Here is a 20,266-nt window from a genome sequence, read left to right as displayed (position 1 = left end):
ACAATGATCATAGCAGCATTATTCGTAATAATCAAAAACTGGAAACAAGCTATTACCCACCAACTGGTGAATGAATTAAACGTCATGTGGTCTGTCCCTGCAGTGGAATACTTTTAAGACAGAAGGAAGTATTGATTCCTACTACAACATGGATAAGCCTTGAAAACAGCATGCTAACTGAAGGAAGGTAGATGCGAAAGACTACAAATCAAGTGATTCATTTATATTACGTATCTGGGAAAGGTAAATCTACAGATCAAAAAGCAGACGACTGGAGGCTGTTGGTGGGAACAACGCGTGACTGCAGATAGGTACTAGGGACCTTTTTCAGTCATAAACTAGATGGGGGTGATGGCTGTACCACTCTGTCAATATATTAAAAACCATTGAATTTTATACTTAAATTGGGTCAATTTTATGGCATATAAATTGTATCTCTCTAAATCTATTTTTTTTAAAAGATGAGATGGGTGCTTGCCTTGGCAGCGCATGTACTAAAATTATAACAATACAGAGATAGGGATTAACAAATACTAACTACTATATATAAAATCAATAAACAATAGGGATTTACTGTATAGCTCAGGGAACTATATCCAGTATCCTATAGTAACCTGCAATGGAAAAGAATGGAGGGGAATGTATGTATAGATACAGACGTATGTATAACTGAATTACTTTGCTGTACACCTGAGCAATATTTAAACCAACTAAAATCATTTTTAAAAATTTTTTTTTAATTAAAAAAGATGAGATGGGAAGCAAGAGGTTATGCCAAACACTATGTATGCTTGCAGGTAACTTTCTGCTAACCTTGTGAGGTGGATGATGGCATCTTATTTTGTTGTTGAGCACATTGAAGCTCAGCAAACATCAATTCCCTGATCAAAATTGCCCAAGTAATTGAGTTGCTAAGAATATAGATAAAAGATATATGTTGATTAAAATGTGATTTACTGACTGGGAGAAATAATTTGAAGATCTTACTAAGTTATTGTACTCTAGTGCTTATGGGACATTCATGTTGAAGACACTTAGAATGTGACTGGAGGACGCAGGAGTGTACGGTTAGCTGCTCGGTTATCTGGGTCTTTGAGACCCTGTGGACTGTAGCCCATCTTTGTCCATGGAATTTCCCAAGCAAGAATACTGGAGTAGGTTGCAGTTTCCTCCTCTGGGGGATCTTCTCAACCCAGGGATCAAACCTGAGTCCCCTATGTCTCATTGGAGATTGGCATTATTGGATTGCGTCTCTTTGGCAGGCACATTTTTTACCATTGTGCCACCTGGGAAGTGGTTGAAGATAAAACCAGAAAAAACTACTTTGAATGGTTTCTGGAGTCATTGTCTCTTCAGATCAGATCAGTCGCTGAGTCGTGTCCAACTCTTTGCGACCCCATGAATCGCAGCACGCCAGGCCTCCATCACCAACTCCCAGAGTTCACTCAGACTCACGTCCATCGAGTCAGTGATGCCATCCAGCCATCTCATCCTCTGTCGTCCCCTTCTCCTCCTGCCCCCAGTCCCTCCAAGCATCAGAGTCTCTTCCAATGAGTCAACTCTTCGCATGAGGTGGCCAAAGTACTGGAGTTTCAGCTTTAGCATCATTCCTTTGAAAGAAATCCCAGGGCTGATCTCCTTCAGAATGGACTGGTTGGATCTCCTTGAAGTCCAAGGGACTCTCAAGAGTCTTCTCCAACACCACAGTTCAAAAGCATCAATTCTTCGGCCCTCAGCCTTCTTCACAGTCCAACTCTCACATCCATACACGACCACAGGAAAAACCATAGCCTTGACTAGACAGATCTTTGTTGGCAAAGTAATGTCTCTGCTTTTGAGTATGCTATCTAGGTTGGTCATAACTTTCCTTCCAAGGAGTAAGCGTCTTTAATTTCATGGCTGCAGTCACCATCTGCAGTGATTTTGGAACCCAGAAAAATAAAGTCTGACACTGTTTCCACTGTTTCCCCATCTATTTCCCATGAAGTGATGGGACCGGATGCCATGATCTTCATTTTCTGAATGTTGAGCTTTAAGCCAACTTTCTCACTCTCCACTTTCACTTTCATCAAGAGGCTTTTTAGTTCCTCTTCACTTTCTGCCATAAGGGTGGTGTCATCTGCATATCTGAGGTTATTGATATTTCTCCCCGCAATCTTGATTCCAGCTTGTGTTTCTTCCAGTCCAGCGTTTCTCATGATGTACTCTGCGTATAAGTTAAATAAGCAGGGTGACAATATACAGCCTTGACGTACTCCTTTTCCTATTTGGAACCAGTCTGTTTGTCCATGTCCAGTTTTAACTGTTGCTTCCTGACCTGCATACAAATTTCTCAAGAAGCAGATCAGGTGTTCTGGTATTCCCATCTCTTTCAGAATTTTCCACAGTTTATTGTAATCCACATAGTCAAAGGCTTTGGCATAATCAATAAAGCAGAAATAGATGTTTTTCTGGAACTCTCTTGCTTTTTCCATGATCCAGCAGATGTTGGCAATTTGATCTTTGGTTCCTCTGCCTTTGTCCCTTAGCTTATCTTAAATTCACTGATGAAATTATTCAGATTTTCTTTGTATACATGTGGGATTTTAAGAAAGTGATGCTGAGTAGTCTAAAAATGGCTCTGGAGAGTGAAGAAAGAGTGAAATAAACGTCAGTTTAAGCTTTTGACCTCAAGATATGGGCGATTTCATCTCAGAACTTTGAAAAGAAAGTAGTGCCCATAAGTGAAATCAAGTTAGATAATGTGAGAAATTGGTCAAGAAAAGATTGAAATTTACTAGCAGCAGAAGAAAAATGAGAAAAGACATTTACCTTCCTACAGAACAGTGTGCACATCTTAGGAAAAGAGTGTCAAAAAGTGGAAAAGTGTATGAATCTGCCACACATAAGAGCCAACATAGCTTCAATAGCCCAGCGACATAAACTGATTTGATAGATTTAGAACTGAATGATGATATTGTGATTAATAATATCCACAAAGATGTAATTTGTACTTATGGACAGCACGAGTGAAGAGGGAATCATCTTATATTTTTGCGAAGGGCAGAAGAGTAAGTAAATCCTCCCTTTTCAGTTAACAGTAAGAAAGGTATGTTTACCTGAATCATTCAGAGACTGCATAGCACTTTCGTGTAACGTGATAGGAAATGGGGACAATAGAGTCAGTACTGAAGTAGATGGGGTCTGATTTCCTCCTAGCTCTGTGATATGTTTGCTATGACCAGTGCATTTTCTTGGCAAAACTCTATTAGTCTTTGCCCTGCTTCACTCCGTATTTCAAGGCCAAATTTTCCTGTAACTCCAGGTGTTTCTTGACTTCCTACTTTTGCATTTGAGTCCCCTATAATGAAAACGACATCTGTTTTGGGTGTTAGTTCTAAAAGGTCTTGTAGGTCTTCATAGAACCATTCAACTTCAGCTTCTTCAGTGTTACTGGTTGGGGATTAGACTTGGATTACTGTGATATTGAATAGTTTGCCTTGGGAACACCCTCTTCCAACAACACAAGAGAAGACTCTACACATGGACATCACCAGATGGTCAACACCGAAATCAGACTGATTATGTTCTTTGCAGCCAAAAATGGAGAAGCTCTATACAGTCAACAAAAACAAGACCGGAAGCTGACTGTGGCTCAGATCATGACCTCCTTATCACCAAATTCAGACTTATATTGAAGAAAATAGGGAAAACCACTAGAACATTCAGGTATGACCTAAATCAAATCCCTTATGACTATACAGTGGAAGTGAGAAATAGATTTAAGGGCCTAGATCTGATAGATAGAGTGCCTGATGAACTATGGAATGAGGTTCGTGACATTGTACAGGAGACAGGGATCAAGACCATCCCCATGGAAAAGAATTGCAAAAAAGCAAAATGGCTGTCTGGGGAGGCCTTACAAATAGCTGTGAAAAGAAGAGAAGCAAAAAGCAAAGGAGAAAAGGAAAGATAAAAGCATCTGAATGCAGAGTTCCAAAGAATAGCAAGAAGAGATAAGAAAGCCTTCCTCAGCAATCAATGCAAAGAAATAGAGGAAAACAGCAGAATGGGAAAGATTAGAGATCTCTTCAAGAAAATTAGAGATACCAAGGGAACATTTCATGCAAAGATGGGCTCAATAAAGGACAGAAATGGTATGGACCTAATAGAAGCAGAAGATATTAAGAAGAAGTGGCAAGAATACACAGAAGAATTATACAAAAAAGATCTTCACGACCCAGATAATCACGATGATGTGATCACTGACCTAGAGCCAGACATCCTGGAATGTGAAGTCAAATGGGCCTTAGAAAGCATCACTACAAACAAAGCTAGTGGAGGTGATGGAATTCCAGTTGAGCTATTTCAAATCCTGAAAGATGATGCTGTGAAAGTGCTGCACTCAATATGCCAGCACATTTGGAAAACTCAGCAGTGGCCACAGGACTGGAAAAGGTCAGTTTTCATTCCAATCCCAAAGAAAGGCAATGCCAAAGAATGCTCAAACTACCGCACAATTGCACTCATCTCACACGCTAGTAAAGTAATGCTCAAAATTCTCCAAGCCGGCTTCAGCAATACGTGAACCGTGAACTTCCAGATGTTCAAGCTGGTTTTAGAAAAGGCAGAGGAACCAGAGATCAAATTGCCAACATCCGCTGGATCATGGAAAAAGCAAGAGAGTTCCAGAAAAACATCTATTTCTGTTTTATTGACTATGCCAAAGCCTTTGACTATGTGGATCACAATAAACTGTGGAAAATTCTGAAAGATATGGGAATACCAGACCACCTGACCTGCCTCTTGAGAAATGTGTATGCAGGTCAGGAAGCAACAGTTAAAACTGGACATGGAACAACAGACTGGTTCCAAATAGGAAAAGGAGTACGTCAAGGCTGTATATTGTCACCCTGCTTATTTAACTTATACGCAGAGTACATCATGAGAAACGCTGGGCTGGAAGAAGCACAAGCTGGAATCAAGATTGCGGGGAGAAATATCAATAACCTCAGATATGCAGATGACACCACCCTTATGGCAGAAAGTGAAGAGGAACTAAAAAGCCTCTTGATGAAAGTGAAAGTGGAGAGTGAGAAAGTTGGCTTAAAGCTCAACATTCAGAAAATGAAGATCATGGCATCCGGTCCCATCACTTCATGGGAAATAGATGGGGAAACAGTGTCAGATTTTATTTTTTGAGGCTCCAAAATCATGACAGATGGTGACTGCAGCCATGAAATTAAAGACGCTTACTCCTTGGAAGGAAAGTTATGACCAACCTAGATAGCATATTCAAAAGCAGAGACATTACTTTGCCAACAAAGATCTGTCTAGTCAAGGCTATGGTTTTTCCTGTGGTCGTGTATGGATGTGAGAGTTGGACTGTGAAGAAAGCTGAGCACCGAAGAACTGATGCTTTTGAACTGTGGTGTTGGAGAAGACTCTTGAGAGTCCCTTGGACTGCAAGGAGATCCAACCAGTCCATTCTGAAGGAGATCAGCCCTGGGATTTCTTTGGAGGGAATGATGCTAAAGCTGAAACTCCAGTACTTTGGCCACCTCATGCGAAGAGTTGACTCATTGGAAAAGACTCTGATGCTGGGAGGGATTGGGGGCAGGAGGAGAAGGGGACGACAGAGGATGAGATGGCTGGATGGCAATACTGACTCGATGGACGCGAGTCTGAGTTAACTCCGGGAGTTGGTGATGGACAGGGAGGCCTGGCGTGCTGGGAATCATGGGGTCGCAAAGAGTCGGACACGACTGAGCGACTGAACTGAACTGAACTGTGATATGTGAAAGAAACGTTTCTTCACAGTAAAATGATGAGAGTTGAATTCTAGGTGTTCTTAGTACAGGTCAGAAAAAGGCTTCAGCATAGGTTTTAAAAGAACAAAACTGACTAAATTTTTAATACAGCTGTGAATAGAGAAGAGCGTATTCTATAGCTTAGTGACAGATTTTATCACAGAGAAAGTTTTTATATAGATCTTTTTTCTAATATGTTTATGGGTTTGAAATATTTATTTTGATTTGTGTAGTTCTTATATCATTTCTGAAGTCTTTTATACTTCTAGACATATGCCTTTAGTTCTTTTTGTACTATTTCTGTAAATGTTATTAATATTTATTTTAGAAAAATATACATCTTTTTCTTGATTTCATTACTTTGTTTTGATTTTTCTGAAGAGACTAAGCAGATTTCTAAATGAAAATGCTTTTCAGAAGCTTGGATTTTTTTCTTATACTTATCTTCTCCAGAGCAGTTGTGTTCTATAGTTAGAGCTTCTGTGATTTTTTTTTTTTTTTTAAATAGGAAATTGGAATTGAAAAGCCATGTTCTCTGTTTCAGGGTTACTTTATTACTGTCGCCTCTTAAAGTAGGATTCATGGCTTTGGTTCTTACAATGTTTGTTTTTGTGGTTAATTTCCATAGAAACACTGAACGAGTTTAATAGAAAAAGACATGTTACTGGATGGTAGATGATGCAGCTGAATCTAGAGTATGGCTGAATAAAGCAACCATCCTTCCAAAAACTGTTCCAGAAGGTCACTGTCCGGTGTGATTCTCTCTCAGGCACTACAGATACCACCGCCAACAACACTGCAACCGTGATTTCCACGGCGCCTGCGGCCCCCTCGGCGGTCACCTCCCCCGCCCTGAGCCCCTCCCCTTCCGCCTCAGCCGCCACCTCCGAGGCGTCCAGCGCCAGCGAGACCAGCACCACACAGACCACCTCTGCTCCTCTGTCCTCTCCTCTTGGGACCAGCCAGGTGATGGTGACAGCATCAGGGTTGCAAACAGCAGCAGCTGCCGCCCTCCAAGGAGCTGCCCAGTTGCCAGCAAATGCCAGTCTCGCTGCCATGGCTGCTGCTGCAGGACTAAACCCAGGCCTGATGGCACCCTCACAGTTTGCAGCTGGGTAAGGTGCTTTCTTACCTGTTTACATCTGAGAAACAACTCGGAGGTCATCCCTAGAGTTACTCATAGGGAATACTTTTCAACACTATCTTAAATGCAAAACAGAAAACCTTTAAAGCCATAATCTCTTTGAAATAGGTTGCTCTGTAGTAGCACAGGGACATTGATTGAGGTTGGACTAGAGTTTATATCATCAAAAAAATAAGAATTAGTTGTAAATATATTCTATTCTCTGTCATTTTTTTCTCTTGCTTTGGAAAAAAGAGAACAGAGTAACTCAGAGAGTCAAAATGACTGTAAGTTTTACATTTTGTGTGGACCATAACCGTGCTTTGCTTTGTATAAGTGAGCATCAAGGAAAGCAGTAACTTGGAAGCACCATGTAAAGAGTATAAAAAGAATAACACATGTTCCCGTATACTTCCCACCTGTATTTTCCTTTTTCTTGTCCCCTTGGGTATGTTGTCAGATTGACACATGTGTCTGCGTTGTAGTAATGTCTCTGCTCTTCTGGTCTTTCAGAGGTGCCTTACTCAGTCTCAATCCGGGAACCCTTGGTGGTGCTCTCAGCCCAGCTCTGATGAGCAACAGTACACTGGCAACTATTCAAGGTCAGTAGAATTGTTTCCCTTACTTGAGCTTTCTCTTTCTTTTCTTAGATGGAGGAAGTCTGCTTTGCTAGAGATGAAAGTGACATGAAGAGATAGTTGAATTGATAATGCTGACTACCCTGAGGACCAGGAATGTGTTCCTATAAAAAGCTTTGTAAGAAAAATATAGGTGTCAGTTTGTAAGAATAGGAAATATGCTTAGTGTGGTGTATTAAGAAACCAGGATGGTACTTGCCTGGCGATCCAGCAGATAAAACTGCGCTTCCACCACAGGGGACGCGGGTTCCATCCCTGGTCAGGGAACTAACATCCTGCCGGCTGCACAGTGTGGCAGAAAACCAGAAAAAGAAACCGGCACTTTTATGCTACTATTTATCTTCTTACAATATAGGCTTGGAGGTATTTCTTCCTAAATTTATCTAAATAGTCATCCAAGAACCATCCCCAGGCAAGCTTAACCAAGTAAAACTCCCCGGTCCCCATCCTCACCCTCAAGAGCCATGTACTGGAAGGCTCTGTAACAAATTAATGTTGGAGGGCAGCATGCAGCCTACAGGAGTACTTCTAATTCTTGTTGGGTTCTGCCATCTATATTTCCTCATCATTATAGAGCTTAGATTCTCTTGGATTTTAACATCTCTTTCCCAAGCCCAGATGTGTCCCTTTTGGCCTTAGCATGCTATCCAGTCTAAAATGAGTCTAAGTCCACTCATTCTATATATTGAAGAGGCTGCTTTGTTTAGTATTTGAGCTTCATGTTTGAAGATGCTTGCTGTTATGTGACTCAAGGAAACACTTTGAGACATCACTATACTAATCTCAGAATTTTTTCTTAAAATAATTCGTGCTTAAATGAGAGTTCTTGGAGCCAAAAACAGTTTTTAAACTGCTAAACTTCATTTAGGATTAGTGTTTCATGGATGATATCTCTACAGTATACTGTGGGCAGTTAGTTCCAAACAAATCCAAAATACCACCTAGATTACCTTACATTATATTGACTTTCTCATTGACTAAATCATATGTGAAATTGCTTCCTGGTTAGATCTGTAAAGCTTTTGTTATAAAATGATTTCTTTTTGGAGTAAGATTTGTGGTAAATCACTTTTTCTCTTGCATTACAATGTGTCTCTGGTCTGTGGTGATGCTAAAAAGACACAGCTGAGTACCGAACTGGACTATGCCCCTAAGCCTGGGGTCTCAGAGAATGCCAAGCTGCACCCGGACTCACTGTTCTGTACTCATTGTGTGATCGTGTCCAAAGTCAGGGACATTCCCTCAGTTCCTCTTGCTTTTTTTAATTATGTAAGAAATCAAAATTTTAATGCCACTAGGAAAAACCCTCAGATATACATGTGAGGGTGTGATTATATGGGTGAGGGGATTGTTGGGGGTTTTCAGATACAGGAAAAAATAGTCTTTTGAATGGAGTTACTTTAGTCAGTAATTTTCATTAAATCAAAATTATTGGATTTAACAAATATTTCTGGGTAGATGAAATAAGTTGAGATTTCAAGGTAAAAATATAACTCTGATTCTCTTCTCTCCTATCCTGTTCATGCTCATTAGAGTTTTCAGTCCTCTAGGCTCTTTTAAAATTATAAGTAATCTTTGGTTGGTAAATTATAGCACTGTGATTAAGGGGAAAAATTCAGCTAAGGGATAAACTTTTTTCATCGGGGTTGTAGGAGCGCTTAGGACGTTTGATGCGTTCTTGGTCTTCTCCAGGCTGGTACTAACACTCTCCTTCCTGCCTGTTCCGGGGGTTTGTCTGTAGCTCTTGCTTCTGGTGGCTCTCTGCCAATAACGTCACTGGACGCGACTGGGAACCTGGTATTCGCCAACGCAGGAGGAGCCCCCAACATCGTGACCGCCCCTCTCTTCCTGACCCCTCAGAACCTCTCTCTGCTCACCAGCAATCCAGTTAGCTTGGTCTCTGCCGCTGCAACCTCTGCAGGGAATTCTGGACCTGTAGCCAGCCTTCATGCCACCTCCACCTCAGCTGAGTCTATCCAGAACTCTCTCTTCACTGTGGCCTCTGCCAGCGGGGCTGCCTCCACCACCACCACCGCCTCCAAGGCGCAGTGAGCTGGGCCGCGCGGCGCTGCTGGCAGAGACTGAAACATGTGATGGACTTCCTGTTGCCATGTTGCGAGGGCAAGGGAGAGGAGGGAGAGAAGAGAGAAAACACACGGCGGAAAAAAGAGATGGAGATGGGACAGCAAATTTGCCTAATTTTTTAATAAAACACTGTCTTTTCAGGATTGCTTCATGGATTGGAGAACTTTCTAACCAAAAATTAAAAAAAAAAAAAAAAAAAAGGCAGAAACAAAAAGTCAAAAACAAACAAAAAAATAAGTGAAAGGACTACTTATCATTTCCAGCAGTCATGATGACGAGTTAAGGTGGGTTACCAATTCCGACATAGGAAGGGGATTTCTTGTTTGTCTAAATTTCTTTTTCTTTAAAAAAAATCATTTCTATGGGTCTGTTGTACAGGCCATTAAGTCATAACAAGGTGTTTATAATCATATCAATTGTGTTGGGGGTTCCTTTCTTAACTGGTACAATTTAGGCAGGCCTGTATTACTGTATCTCTATTGTTATTGTTGTTATTGTTTTATATATATATATATATATAGTTTGGACATGTTTATCTCTCGCTCCTGGATCCTGTTTCAGCGAGCTCCCACACTGTGGGGTGGGAGGGCTTTAGGGTGAGGGGGGACTTACGCTCTTAACTGCGGGGAATGTTCTTGCCGGTTTCCTTATCCTTGATGACTCTTACAGAGGTGCTAGAAAATTATTTTCTTTTGCCACTTATGCAAGAGGCTTGGTGCAGAAGCTGAAGGCAGTGTGTGCAAACACTCCCACTCCACACACGCCCCCTCCCCCGCATCAGGTGGTGCCTTTGGAGCACTTTTGTGTAGGAAGGAATTCCTGCTGAACTGTAGCTCTCACTCACCCCAGATCATTGACCTGAGGCCCAGATCCTGTGGTGCGACAGTGCTGCTTTCTGCTACTTTGAATGGAAACGGCTGTGCATGTTGCAGGGCAGGATTTGGTTCCAAAGAGCAAAGACTACTGCAGACACCTGACTTGGTGGTTCTCCTGATTTCTTATCTCCTGAAATGCTCCTACTGTCGGTGTGTTTGTTTGTTTTTTCCACTTTGTGGAAGTTTTTCATCCAAACTTCCTTTAACTTACTTGGCAAAGAAGAAAATGAAACTGGGAACCTTTTCCCTTCTTTTGTTTATTGAAGGAACTCTACTAGACTGTTTTTCATTGGTTTGGATCACCCAAAGAGGTGTGATGAGAAGAGTGTGAGGTTACCACGTTTTCCTCCAGCCACAGACTTCCTTTTCAGTAGATGGCTTATCGGTTCCTCTAACCCTGATACTCTCCTTGGTTCTCTGACTGGAGAAGGCACTAATTAGCCAGATATGGGATCTGTTGAACCTTTGAAAGACTTTGAGCAGGAACTTTGTACACACCTCACGTGTCTTCTTGGTTTGTTAGTGATGCTCCTGCTAGGTAGGTCTGAATGGCAATACACATCTCTTTATTCATTGTAGAAGGCAGTTAGCTTCTATAATTGTTTTCAGGGTGTTTCTAGACGATGTCAATGAGCCCATGAAAAGGAAATGTTTATGGAAGGAGATGAATAGGAATGAAGGTTTCCCTTCTCCAGGAAGGGTAACCTGGAGATTGGATTTCCCTTTTTGTCAGTGTTCTGTTATTATAGTATCTGTATCCAAAAAAATTCCCAAAGACTGGATCGCTGCAATGCAGCTCATTTGAGCTCCCTTCTTATTGGAATTAAAGGTTCCCGCCTGGCATCTGTGGGTGCTTGTGTACATCTCCAGTGGTTCCATGACTGCACTTTTTTCCCCTTCCAAGCTTGGGGCTGAGAGAGAGCTTACAGGTGATTTTTCTTCTTCTTGCTCTGCTTGTGTCCACGAGGGAGCTTGAATTCTGTGTATTTGTCTCAGTGTTGGGAAAGGCAGTGATACAGACACAGTGTGTGTTTTTGTTTGTGATCATTCAAGTTGGAGACAGGCATATTAATATTAAAAGGCCAGAAACGTTTTAGTTCCCTTGTTAATTTTTCTTCTGTTTCTTTTGTCTTCCCATTTTATTTCACAAAGTACCCTTCACCTTCCTAAAATCCCTCTAAAATCAGTGAACTGCAAGCAGGGAAACGATAACAAATGTCCATCCACCGTTATTATGTGTGGTATGTTTTTTTAATGTTGTTTTTTTTTTAACTAAGCTTGAACCAAAGTCAATTTTTAGCAAGCTGCTGTACTAATGGACTAGTTTATATCGTGCAGTTCAGACACATTGAGGAGATAGATGCTACTGACAATTTCTTTTTTTCATTTGTCTTTATTAATTTTATATAAAAGTTGCTGCTTGTTTTAATCTTTTATGTTGGTAAATTGTAATATCCTCTGGGCAGACATTAACTTGATTTTTTAAGTAGTTTATTTAGTTTGGTGTGTAAATAGAATGGCAGTGTCAGTTACTAATTGTTCTCCTCTTCATCCCTCTGTTTCTCTGATGTAGTTGAATTTAACCTTTTCCTGAGTTGACGTCTCTAATTTTAGTCTGTGCAGATGATTTTAGGGCTGTCAGTTATACTGTAGCTGCCCACAGGGATGGTCCCTCCCTTGGGAGTGGTAGGTTAGGAGGAAGGATTCAGGGAGGAAAACGCTGATACCCACCAGACTGGGTTAGAGGTTGTAGCATTCATTTCCCAAATCGCTACCAAAGGAAGTGTTGAGTCCCAAGGGACTCAAGCCCAGTGGATTAGGAGGAGGAGCAAGGAAAGGCCGTGTGTGTTTGTTTCCCCGTGTGGCTCAGAAATACTCCCTCTCTGAAATAAGATCACCAATAGACTTTCATATTAAGAAAAAGATACTAAGCTTTAAGTGTCAGTACAATGGTCTTCTATTCCCTGCCCTGTCTGTAGTCTCTAATCAGTTTGGGATAAAGGGATTCTGCCTTTGTGTGGGTATGAGTGTGGATCACTTTGTGAGGATAAACTTAAAACCAGCATAAAAACCTGTGTTCGAAAGAAGAAATATATCCTTTAGACAAAGGTAACTCTTAGAATTTTTCTTTTATTCTCTTATTTAAGAAACAAGTTGTGAAATGTATACATGAAACACTAAAACAGCTTGTTGATGGGTGTTTAACTTAAAATTGAATCCCCGTCATCATCCCTAGATTGTCTACTGACCATATTGCTTGATGACTCAGCCTTTAGTCCTTTTTTACTTTGTATCATCTTTTTTATCATCTCAAGAAATGCTTTGAATCTCCTAAGCTAAGGTACTCAGACTTAACTTTTAGCCACCTTATATGGGAGAGTCTGGAAATTAAGGAGTCCACTTGGCCAAAAAGAAATGTTTGGTAGAGTTTCTGCGCTTCTAAGAGAAAAGACCAGGTAGGTCATCACAGTTCATTGTGGTCCTTCTTTGTTTTCCCCTTAATCTTTATCCAGGTTTTATTTTATTCCTGAATTTGGTTAACACATATTAAGCCAAAGACTAATTCCAAATGCATTTATAGTGATACTATATTTGCCCATGGTAATGGGCCCTGCCTGGGGAGTGATGAATGTAATTGCCTCAATCCTGCTTATCACAGGCAGGGCAGTTTGGTTATAAACTTTCTTTGTACCCTGTATAAATCTAAAGGACAGAGGAGAAAGACCTAGAAAAGGGCTTCTCAGAAGAACAATATTATTGTTCTTGAGTTAAGAAATATGTTGAGTGCTATGTTAGTTTAAATGTTTCTGAAGTTATATAGGCAGTCTTTTAGAATTAAAAAAAAAATTGTTCCTATCCATTTATGACTTGATATAAAACACACTTTCTTTAATTTATTTGTTAAGAAAGATCAATACCATCCCAGTTTGCCCAACTTATTACTAGAGAAATGGAACCAAAGGCATCCAACTTTGATTTTGTTTAGGGCCATACTGATTTGTACTTCATGGTAGCATTATTAGAAAGTAGCATTTTCTAAAAGGGAAAATAAGATTAATTAAAAGATTTTTAGTGAGATTATCTTGCCAATTTATTCTACACAGTTCATCCATCGTTGGGAAGAAAAGCACATATACCTCTCTCTTACGTTATTTTGTTCTATTACCCCTCATTTATTTGGTGGGAGAGAAGGTGGGAGAGAACCGTGTCTATATATTATGCAGAAGCACAGATACTTGCTTGACACAATATTTAAATTCAGCCCAATCTTTAACGTTAAATTTTCTATTTAAATTGCTGGGAAAGCTGGATACGTTTGCAAATACAGGAAATTAATGTAGATTTTTAAAGTTGTAGATCCTGATAGTAAACACTGCAATTAGTATATAATAAACACTTGGCTTACAAAATAAACTCTTTGTAGTTCATAGTCTAAAGTTGTTCCCAAACCATATCACCCTCACAAAACTTTTACCAAGAGAAAAGTGAAATCATTACAATAGGAAGAAACGAGAGAGAATGGACAGGGAGCTGACTCAAATGGGCAAGAATTGATGGATTCAGTTGATCATAACCATTGGGAGTTCCTTTTTGTATGTGTGTGTGAAAAGCATTTAGTTTAATTGCAGCCCTGGCCATCTATGCACACAGTACAAATATGAACTTGGACAAAAATAGGATAAATAAATTGCTTTCACCATTAAAAACTAATACTAATCCTGTTCTACCATATACTTTTCTTAATCTAAAGAACTTAAATGGGACACCCCTGAAATTTTCAGTAAGATATTTGAAAGGATCCAGCCAGAGGGCAGGGAATATGTCTTTTCTCAGTTTTCCAGTTTATACCCAGATTTCCATATGATTTGTGAAGTTGCTTTCTTCTGAACATCCTTATTCATGAAGCAGTTCCATGTGTAGGCTCTTCTACCCTCAGCCTTTGCTTAAAGCAGTAAACATTCGTGGATTTTATGTTATTCTGTAATCTGGATCTCCTTTCCTCTCTTCCTTTTCACTTTGAATGGTGATACCTTAATCCGTGAGGATAATGCTGGTGGATAACAGCTAGCTTCTGGCACCTTCATAAAATACCTCAGCATAGCTTAGCATTGTTACAGAGCTGGTTTAAACTAAAAACCAAATAAATAAAAAGGAAAAACTTTATAAATAGTGGAAATAATTCTAGCTGTAGCATTTAGTGGAACTAATGTTTATTATGATTGATAAACATGACTGATGCTATATGTATTTGGGATCCTGTTTATAGGTTACAGTTTATAGGGTTAGGGAGGGGTGGGGGGAAGAGAAGAAGGTGATTATGTTAGAAGGAAAACATTGCATTGCGTGTGTGTGTGTGTGTGTGTTTCCTTATCTCTGTCTTGCCAAAGGAAACTTGATCATCCCTGTGTTTGGGTTTGGGGTTTGGCCTCTCTAAGGTCTGGGCTGCAGTGCAGTGTGTGGTGGCTTGCAGGTTACACATTCATTATCCAGTTCAGGGTCCTCGAGGCATTTCCATCCCTTCCTATGGCTGCCTGGGCCCCCCAGACCCTGCCAGGCTCTTCTGATGATTCATTACCTCTCATGTAGCAAGAGCTTAAGAGAAGGATTAATGTGTGAATGTTGGGGTATGTAGTTGAGAAATAGAGACAGAATTAGACAACACCCTTTAATTTGGAGAGGAAAAGAGAAATGAGTGGTTGATGCATCTTAGGAAATTAAAGTAAAACATTTTTTTGTCAACTTCTGTCACATTATTGAATGTTGTGCAGGTAGCACAGCAGTTTAAAACCTCACTTCCTTTTCTCATATAAAGGCGAATTCTGTCTTGACCAAAAATGCAAACAGAAGAAAACCAGATCAAGAAGTTGAAAGCCAACCAGCTCACCCGACACGTGTGATGGTGTGACCTTTAGAGACCGGTTAGTGAGACTGCCGAAAGTATTGTTCTTGGTGGGCTGCCTTGAATGAGAAATGATGTGGTTTAGGAACAGTTAAGAGCCCTTTCTGGCCAGAGTGTGGGACAGACTTTCTTGGCTTCCCAAGTTCAGATATAGACTCTGTGTCCAGAAAGGCTATTTTTCAGTAGGTGACCCTTCTCACAGAACCTAAGTGGGGTTCCGTTTGGATACCAAAGACACTGCATTGTTTATTCTTATGTTTTCCACACAAGCAGCAGAAATAAGGAGAAAAAGCTGAAATTTGGAAAAAGCTTTACATTTGTCTCTCTACTTTTCCTCTCCCCTCTCTTCTTCCGCCTCTATAATCTCCACTTTTGAAGGAAGTCTTGTTGGTCGTCCTAGCTTTGGGAAAGAGATTTATTTAGTTTCACTCTGCTGGTTCTGTAAAGATGCATAGAGTTGCTCAGTGTGGCAGTGATATTCTTGGAATTGCTGGGAAATTTAGAGAGAGTGTGGCAAAAGATAGGAGTAGGAGTCTTTTATTTCCCTTTATCCAACACTTACAGTGAGAACAAGTACCACCAGTGTGAGTTCAGATGCTATTTAGTTGTTCTGTCACTCGTAAAGAATAAGCATTTTTAAGAGCAAGAGTACATGAAGACCCGAAAGACCTTCTTTTATTCTTCCGTAGAGCTGTATTGTTACAGAATGTTTCTACGTATGGGCTCTGGAGACTTGAGTAATTCATTGTTTTGGTTTACTATTGATAAGACACAGAAAATGGGAGAGGGAAAAGAAATTTATTGTTCTTCATATTCTATCAAAAAATGATCAGGTTGCAGAACTTTATGACAGCTTTACCAGTAATCCTATTCTGGCATTATATAAAAGTGATATTAATATTATGTGACTTTTCAAAGTACTAGATAGGTCAGGAAGCAGGTAACAGGACTATTAAAGATAACATCACTTGAAACAGTTGTGGGAAGACAGACCATACGTGACAGACCTCCGCTGTCGCGGAAGCGAAGCTCCGAGGGTGGGCAGGGCAGGGCCGGTCCCGTAATGATCCTTTCTGACCCTGAATCAGCCCATTCTGTACAGGACCGCGCCACCCAGGGTCACCTTCTAGTTCAAACCCAGGACACTGTCAGAAGGTTCAGACCCCAAAACTAATTTTCTATAAAAAAAAGCAAGCAAAACATTGAAGTGTGATGCAAAGTTCCCCCGAGCTTGGTTTGTTTACTTGTTCATCATTGTTTTGAGCCAGCCACAACCTCACAAAAGCAGCTTAAGGCTTCTTTCGTGACTTGGCAGTGACATCGAGCTCTCTCGCGTGATATAAGAAGTCTGCAGGCAGACAGTTGGGTACAGTGTTGTTTCCAGGATAAGACATCCAAACACTTCTTTAAAATTGGGATCTCCTTTGAATTGAAAAGGGCAGAGCCAAGGGGAGAGAAGACTCTGTGCTCCTACCTGGTCCCAAAGGGTCTCTAAGTCTGAACAATAGCACAGGAAGGGAAAGCACTTTGAGAAGCAGAATGACAGTCCTGTTAGGAAAGGCTGTGGTTGTAGGCAGCTGGAGGTGCCTACAATCAGAACGTCTTTGGTTCTGATCCTACACGTTCTCCGTAAGGCGTAGACTTTCTGAGAGGAGAGTGGACCAGCCTGGTTGTGTTTAAAACTGCAAACAGTTCAGAGTGGGAGAAGGAGAGAGCCTAAGACTTTGTTGTAACATTGGCTTTTGGGAGCATAAATAGTGTGTCTCCCCTGAGTGCGGGTAAAAGGGAGAGACCGACTTCTTCCAGCTTCTTACCTTTGCTTGAGGGGGCCTGTGTGCATTGCTCAGTCCACAGGAGGTTTCATTCCAAGGAAATGCCCTCCCCTACATTAGACTGTAGTTCAGTCCCTGCAGCTGTGGTGATAGCAGAAACGAGGTGAGTAAGTGTGGGGGGTTTCTGCCCACCACAAATCCAGGAGCTATTGTATACCTCATTTCTAACTCGTGACTGAGTAACATGCTTTAACTTTCTCTAACCCCTACAGAGTTGCCAAGTCTGCCCTCCCTCTTCTGAGTAATGTTGAACTCTGGCCTATAGCATCATGGGACCTGTAGCCTAGGGTGGGACTTCCCAAAGCCTCTGAACGTTGCTGCTTTAAAAGCTACTGCAAGCTGAGGGCAAATTGCAATCGTCTCTTTCTTTTTGTTGCAAGGGGTCTTCCCAGGACTCTTTAACATCTGTTCCCCGCCACCCTGCCCTTAGGGGCTGGCCAGCCCTCCCCACACCCCCAGCCCCCACCACATCTCTGACTGCTGGCCACACATCACCTCCTGTACTTGCCTTCTCCCTGGTAGGGAGAGGTCATCCCCTTCCCCTGTGAGGCCTCAGGGTTCTGCTTATTTTCAGGACTTTGGGTGGAAGGGAAGACACACCAAAGGCTCCTTTAACCTGACTGCTGCATATACATTTCACTTTTTTCCTTTGACATGACCAAAAAAAATCCAAATATTTAAGTTTTTATTATTATTAATATTATTATTATTATTTGACAATCTTATATCCATTGGGCTGTCTAGAAGCTGCATCTCCAGCCCTTCACCTTTTCTTTGAATGTAGTTCCCAACCTTCAATTCCCACCCCCGATGTTGAAAAAAAAAAAGCTTTGCCAGGTCTTACTACTGCTGCTATAAGCCAGGGGAGGGTGGTTTCTTTGTGTTGTTTTGCTTCATTTTTAAAATTTCCAGCCAAAACCAAAGATTTTCTAATGATTGTATAAACTCAAAACAAACAAAAAAACCAAAGAAAAGGGAAGTCTTCAGCATCAATCCAGTCTGTGGCGTCCTGGCATTTAAGAGGAGGGGGCCGGGGCGGGGAGGTGGGGCCTCTGACGGTATTGGAAGGGCAGGGGGTCTGTTTTCCACGTTCCAGGTTTACAGAGGCAGATGCTCAGTAGCCTTGACTCTTGCCAGCTTGTGAACATGCCATGGAATAAATTGGCATTTCAGATTTTCCAAAACAGTGGACTGAAGCCCATCACCATGATAACACACCCTATAGTTACCACGGTGATCCACCCCTACAACAGTCGTGGTCACCACGGGGGTTTAGCAGAGGGACTAGGATGGTTGGGGTGCTGCTGGGCACCCATGGACTCCACAGAGTGGGGGAAATTGAAGACACTGGTGCAGGATTGGCTGCTCTGCTGGGTGCTTTAACCTCTGGGGCGGTGCTGGCGGGTGAATACACGCCAAGTTGCCCTTCTGAGCCTTTTCTCTCTTTTCCTTTACTGGAACTGCTTGGAAGTGGCTGTCCTGTTTGTGAGAAAACATGCAGAACGATTATCGAGCTTTCCATTTCTCCTCATTGTAACTTGTTTCCTTTTGCAGCACCACTGTGCGACTATGCAGTGTATTTCACAACCTTTTGTGCTAGGTAGATGCCTGTGACTTTTTAACTTGGGGGGTGGGGGGTTGCAAATGAAGGAACTTTTTACATGGATCTTTTTAATCTCAGTTGATTGGGGAAGGGGGGGATTTGGTTTTAGGGTCATACAAGCTCTATCCCAAAGCAAAATCCAAATGTTAATAATATTAGCCTGATGCAGATACCAAAGATAATTTCTTTCCTGCAGAACCTTAGACTTGTGTATTAAGTACGATTACCCAGCACTTGCATTAGTCTAACCTCAGTAATTCCAAAGCTTAGATGTATATTTTGGTATATTTCTGGGATATTAAAAAAAAAAGTCATTTCTTGTTTCAGTGTAATGCTCTTAAAGTCATAGCATGAAAATAACTGTCCTATTCTTAGTAGTTTGAATAATAGTATTTTTGTATGTTTGGGGTGTGTCTCTGTATGTATTAACATAACAGTTTTCACTGCCTAGGTGTTCATAATAAAAAAGAAAACAAAAAAGTTCTGAGTGTACATAATATTCAGTAATAAACTTCCACTGGGTTCAATTTGGATTGAATATTTGCTGATTACCAATCCCAACTGGGATTCCATTTTGTTTTAAGAAGACAGTGATCATGTTTTTCTAAAGCTGTTTTCTTTCTCTCTGTCTTTAAATATCTTAACTTTACCACCTTTCTCTTTTCTTGCCTTTTTTTTTTTTTAATATTGATTCAGGGGTGTTTTTCCACTGTTGTCAAGGGAGGAATACAAGGGGAAATTGACTCCTTGGTCTCCCCAAACTTTTTGTTTTATGTACTTAACTTTAAAATGTGAGTTTGAGTTCTCTTTTGTGGAAACTTAAGATGTGGTGTAAATGATTTTTTTCCAAAATTGTCCAGCAACTTTAATGAGGCAGTGACAATTCATAAGTAGTTTATTGGGAGTCCTTCTACATTTCTGCTTAGATAACTACAGTCTGGGTGGCTATCGTATAGCCTCACTGTCCCAGCATACCTAGTTAGCCATTTCCCCTCTGATAGGAATATTTCATAAGAATCAACTGATAACTTGGAGTTCAGGACCTCATTATCTGGGCCCTTGGGAAACACTTTTTCTTGGTTTTGAAAACCCGAAACACAAGCAACTTCTCTTTTGGGGGAATTAGCTGGTACCTCCTGAGGCCTGAGGAGGTGGTGGGGAACATGAGCGGTGCTGTCTCTTTAAAAGTGCCCTTTATAGGATCCCCTTCCTGAGGCTGCCTGCAGGGGCTCTATAGGCTTGGGAAAGCTTGTGTAGGTGACAGTGAATCAGAATGAAATGGTAGATTTTGTGTAGATGCATTTGTCTGCTGTAATTTTTTATATATATTAAACTTACTGTAACTGTACAGTTCATTTCTGTTGTAAAACATCATTAAACCATTTTCCAAGTGTTTTCATATTGTTTGAGTTTCTCTGAAG

At 40.9% G+C, this 20,266-nt stretch overlaps 1 protein-coding gene across 4 annotated transcripts in view; it reads left to right on the top strand.

The window, feature by feature from the left end:
- The window catches only part of POU2F1 (POU class 2 homeobox 1), a 215,385-nt gene extending 195,141 nt beyond the window's left edge, over positions 1-20,244 (top strand). For all 4 annotated transcript variants that reach the window (XM_027526583.1, XM_027526572.1, XM_027526599.1 and 1 more), the window contains exons 14-16: positions 6,559-6,904; positions 7,426-7,514; positions 9,292-20,244. In XM_027526583.1, coding sequence (XP_027382384.1) covers positions 6,559-6,904; positions 7,426-7,514; positions 9,292-9,602 — 746 coding nt within the window. In that variant the 3' untranslated portion in view covers positions 9,603-20,244. The remainder of the gene's footprint in view (positions 1-6,558; positions 6,905-7,425; positions 7,515-9,291) is intronic.
- Positions 20,245-20,266: the final 22 nt, after the last annotated feature.

This window comes from Bos indicus x Bos taurus, chromosome 3, assembly GCF_003369695.1.
Source record: "Bos indicus x Bos taurus breed Angus x Brahman F1 hybrid chromosome 3, Bos_hybrid_MaternalHap_v2.0, whole genome shotgun sequence".
In the NCBI taxonomy this organism is placed as follows: Eukaryota; Metazoa; Chordata; class Mammalia; order Artiodactyla; family Bovidae; genus Bos; species Bos indicus x Bos taurus.
Note: the sequence above shows the minus strand (reverse complement) of the source record. Positions and strands in the feature narration are given on the sequence as shown.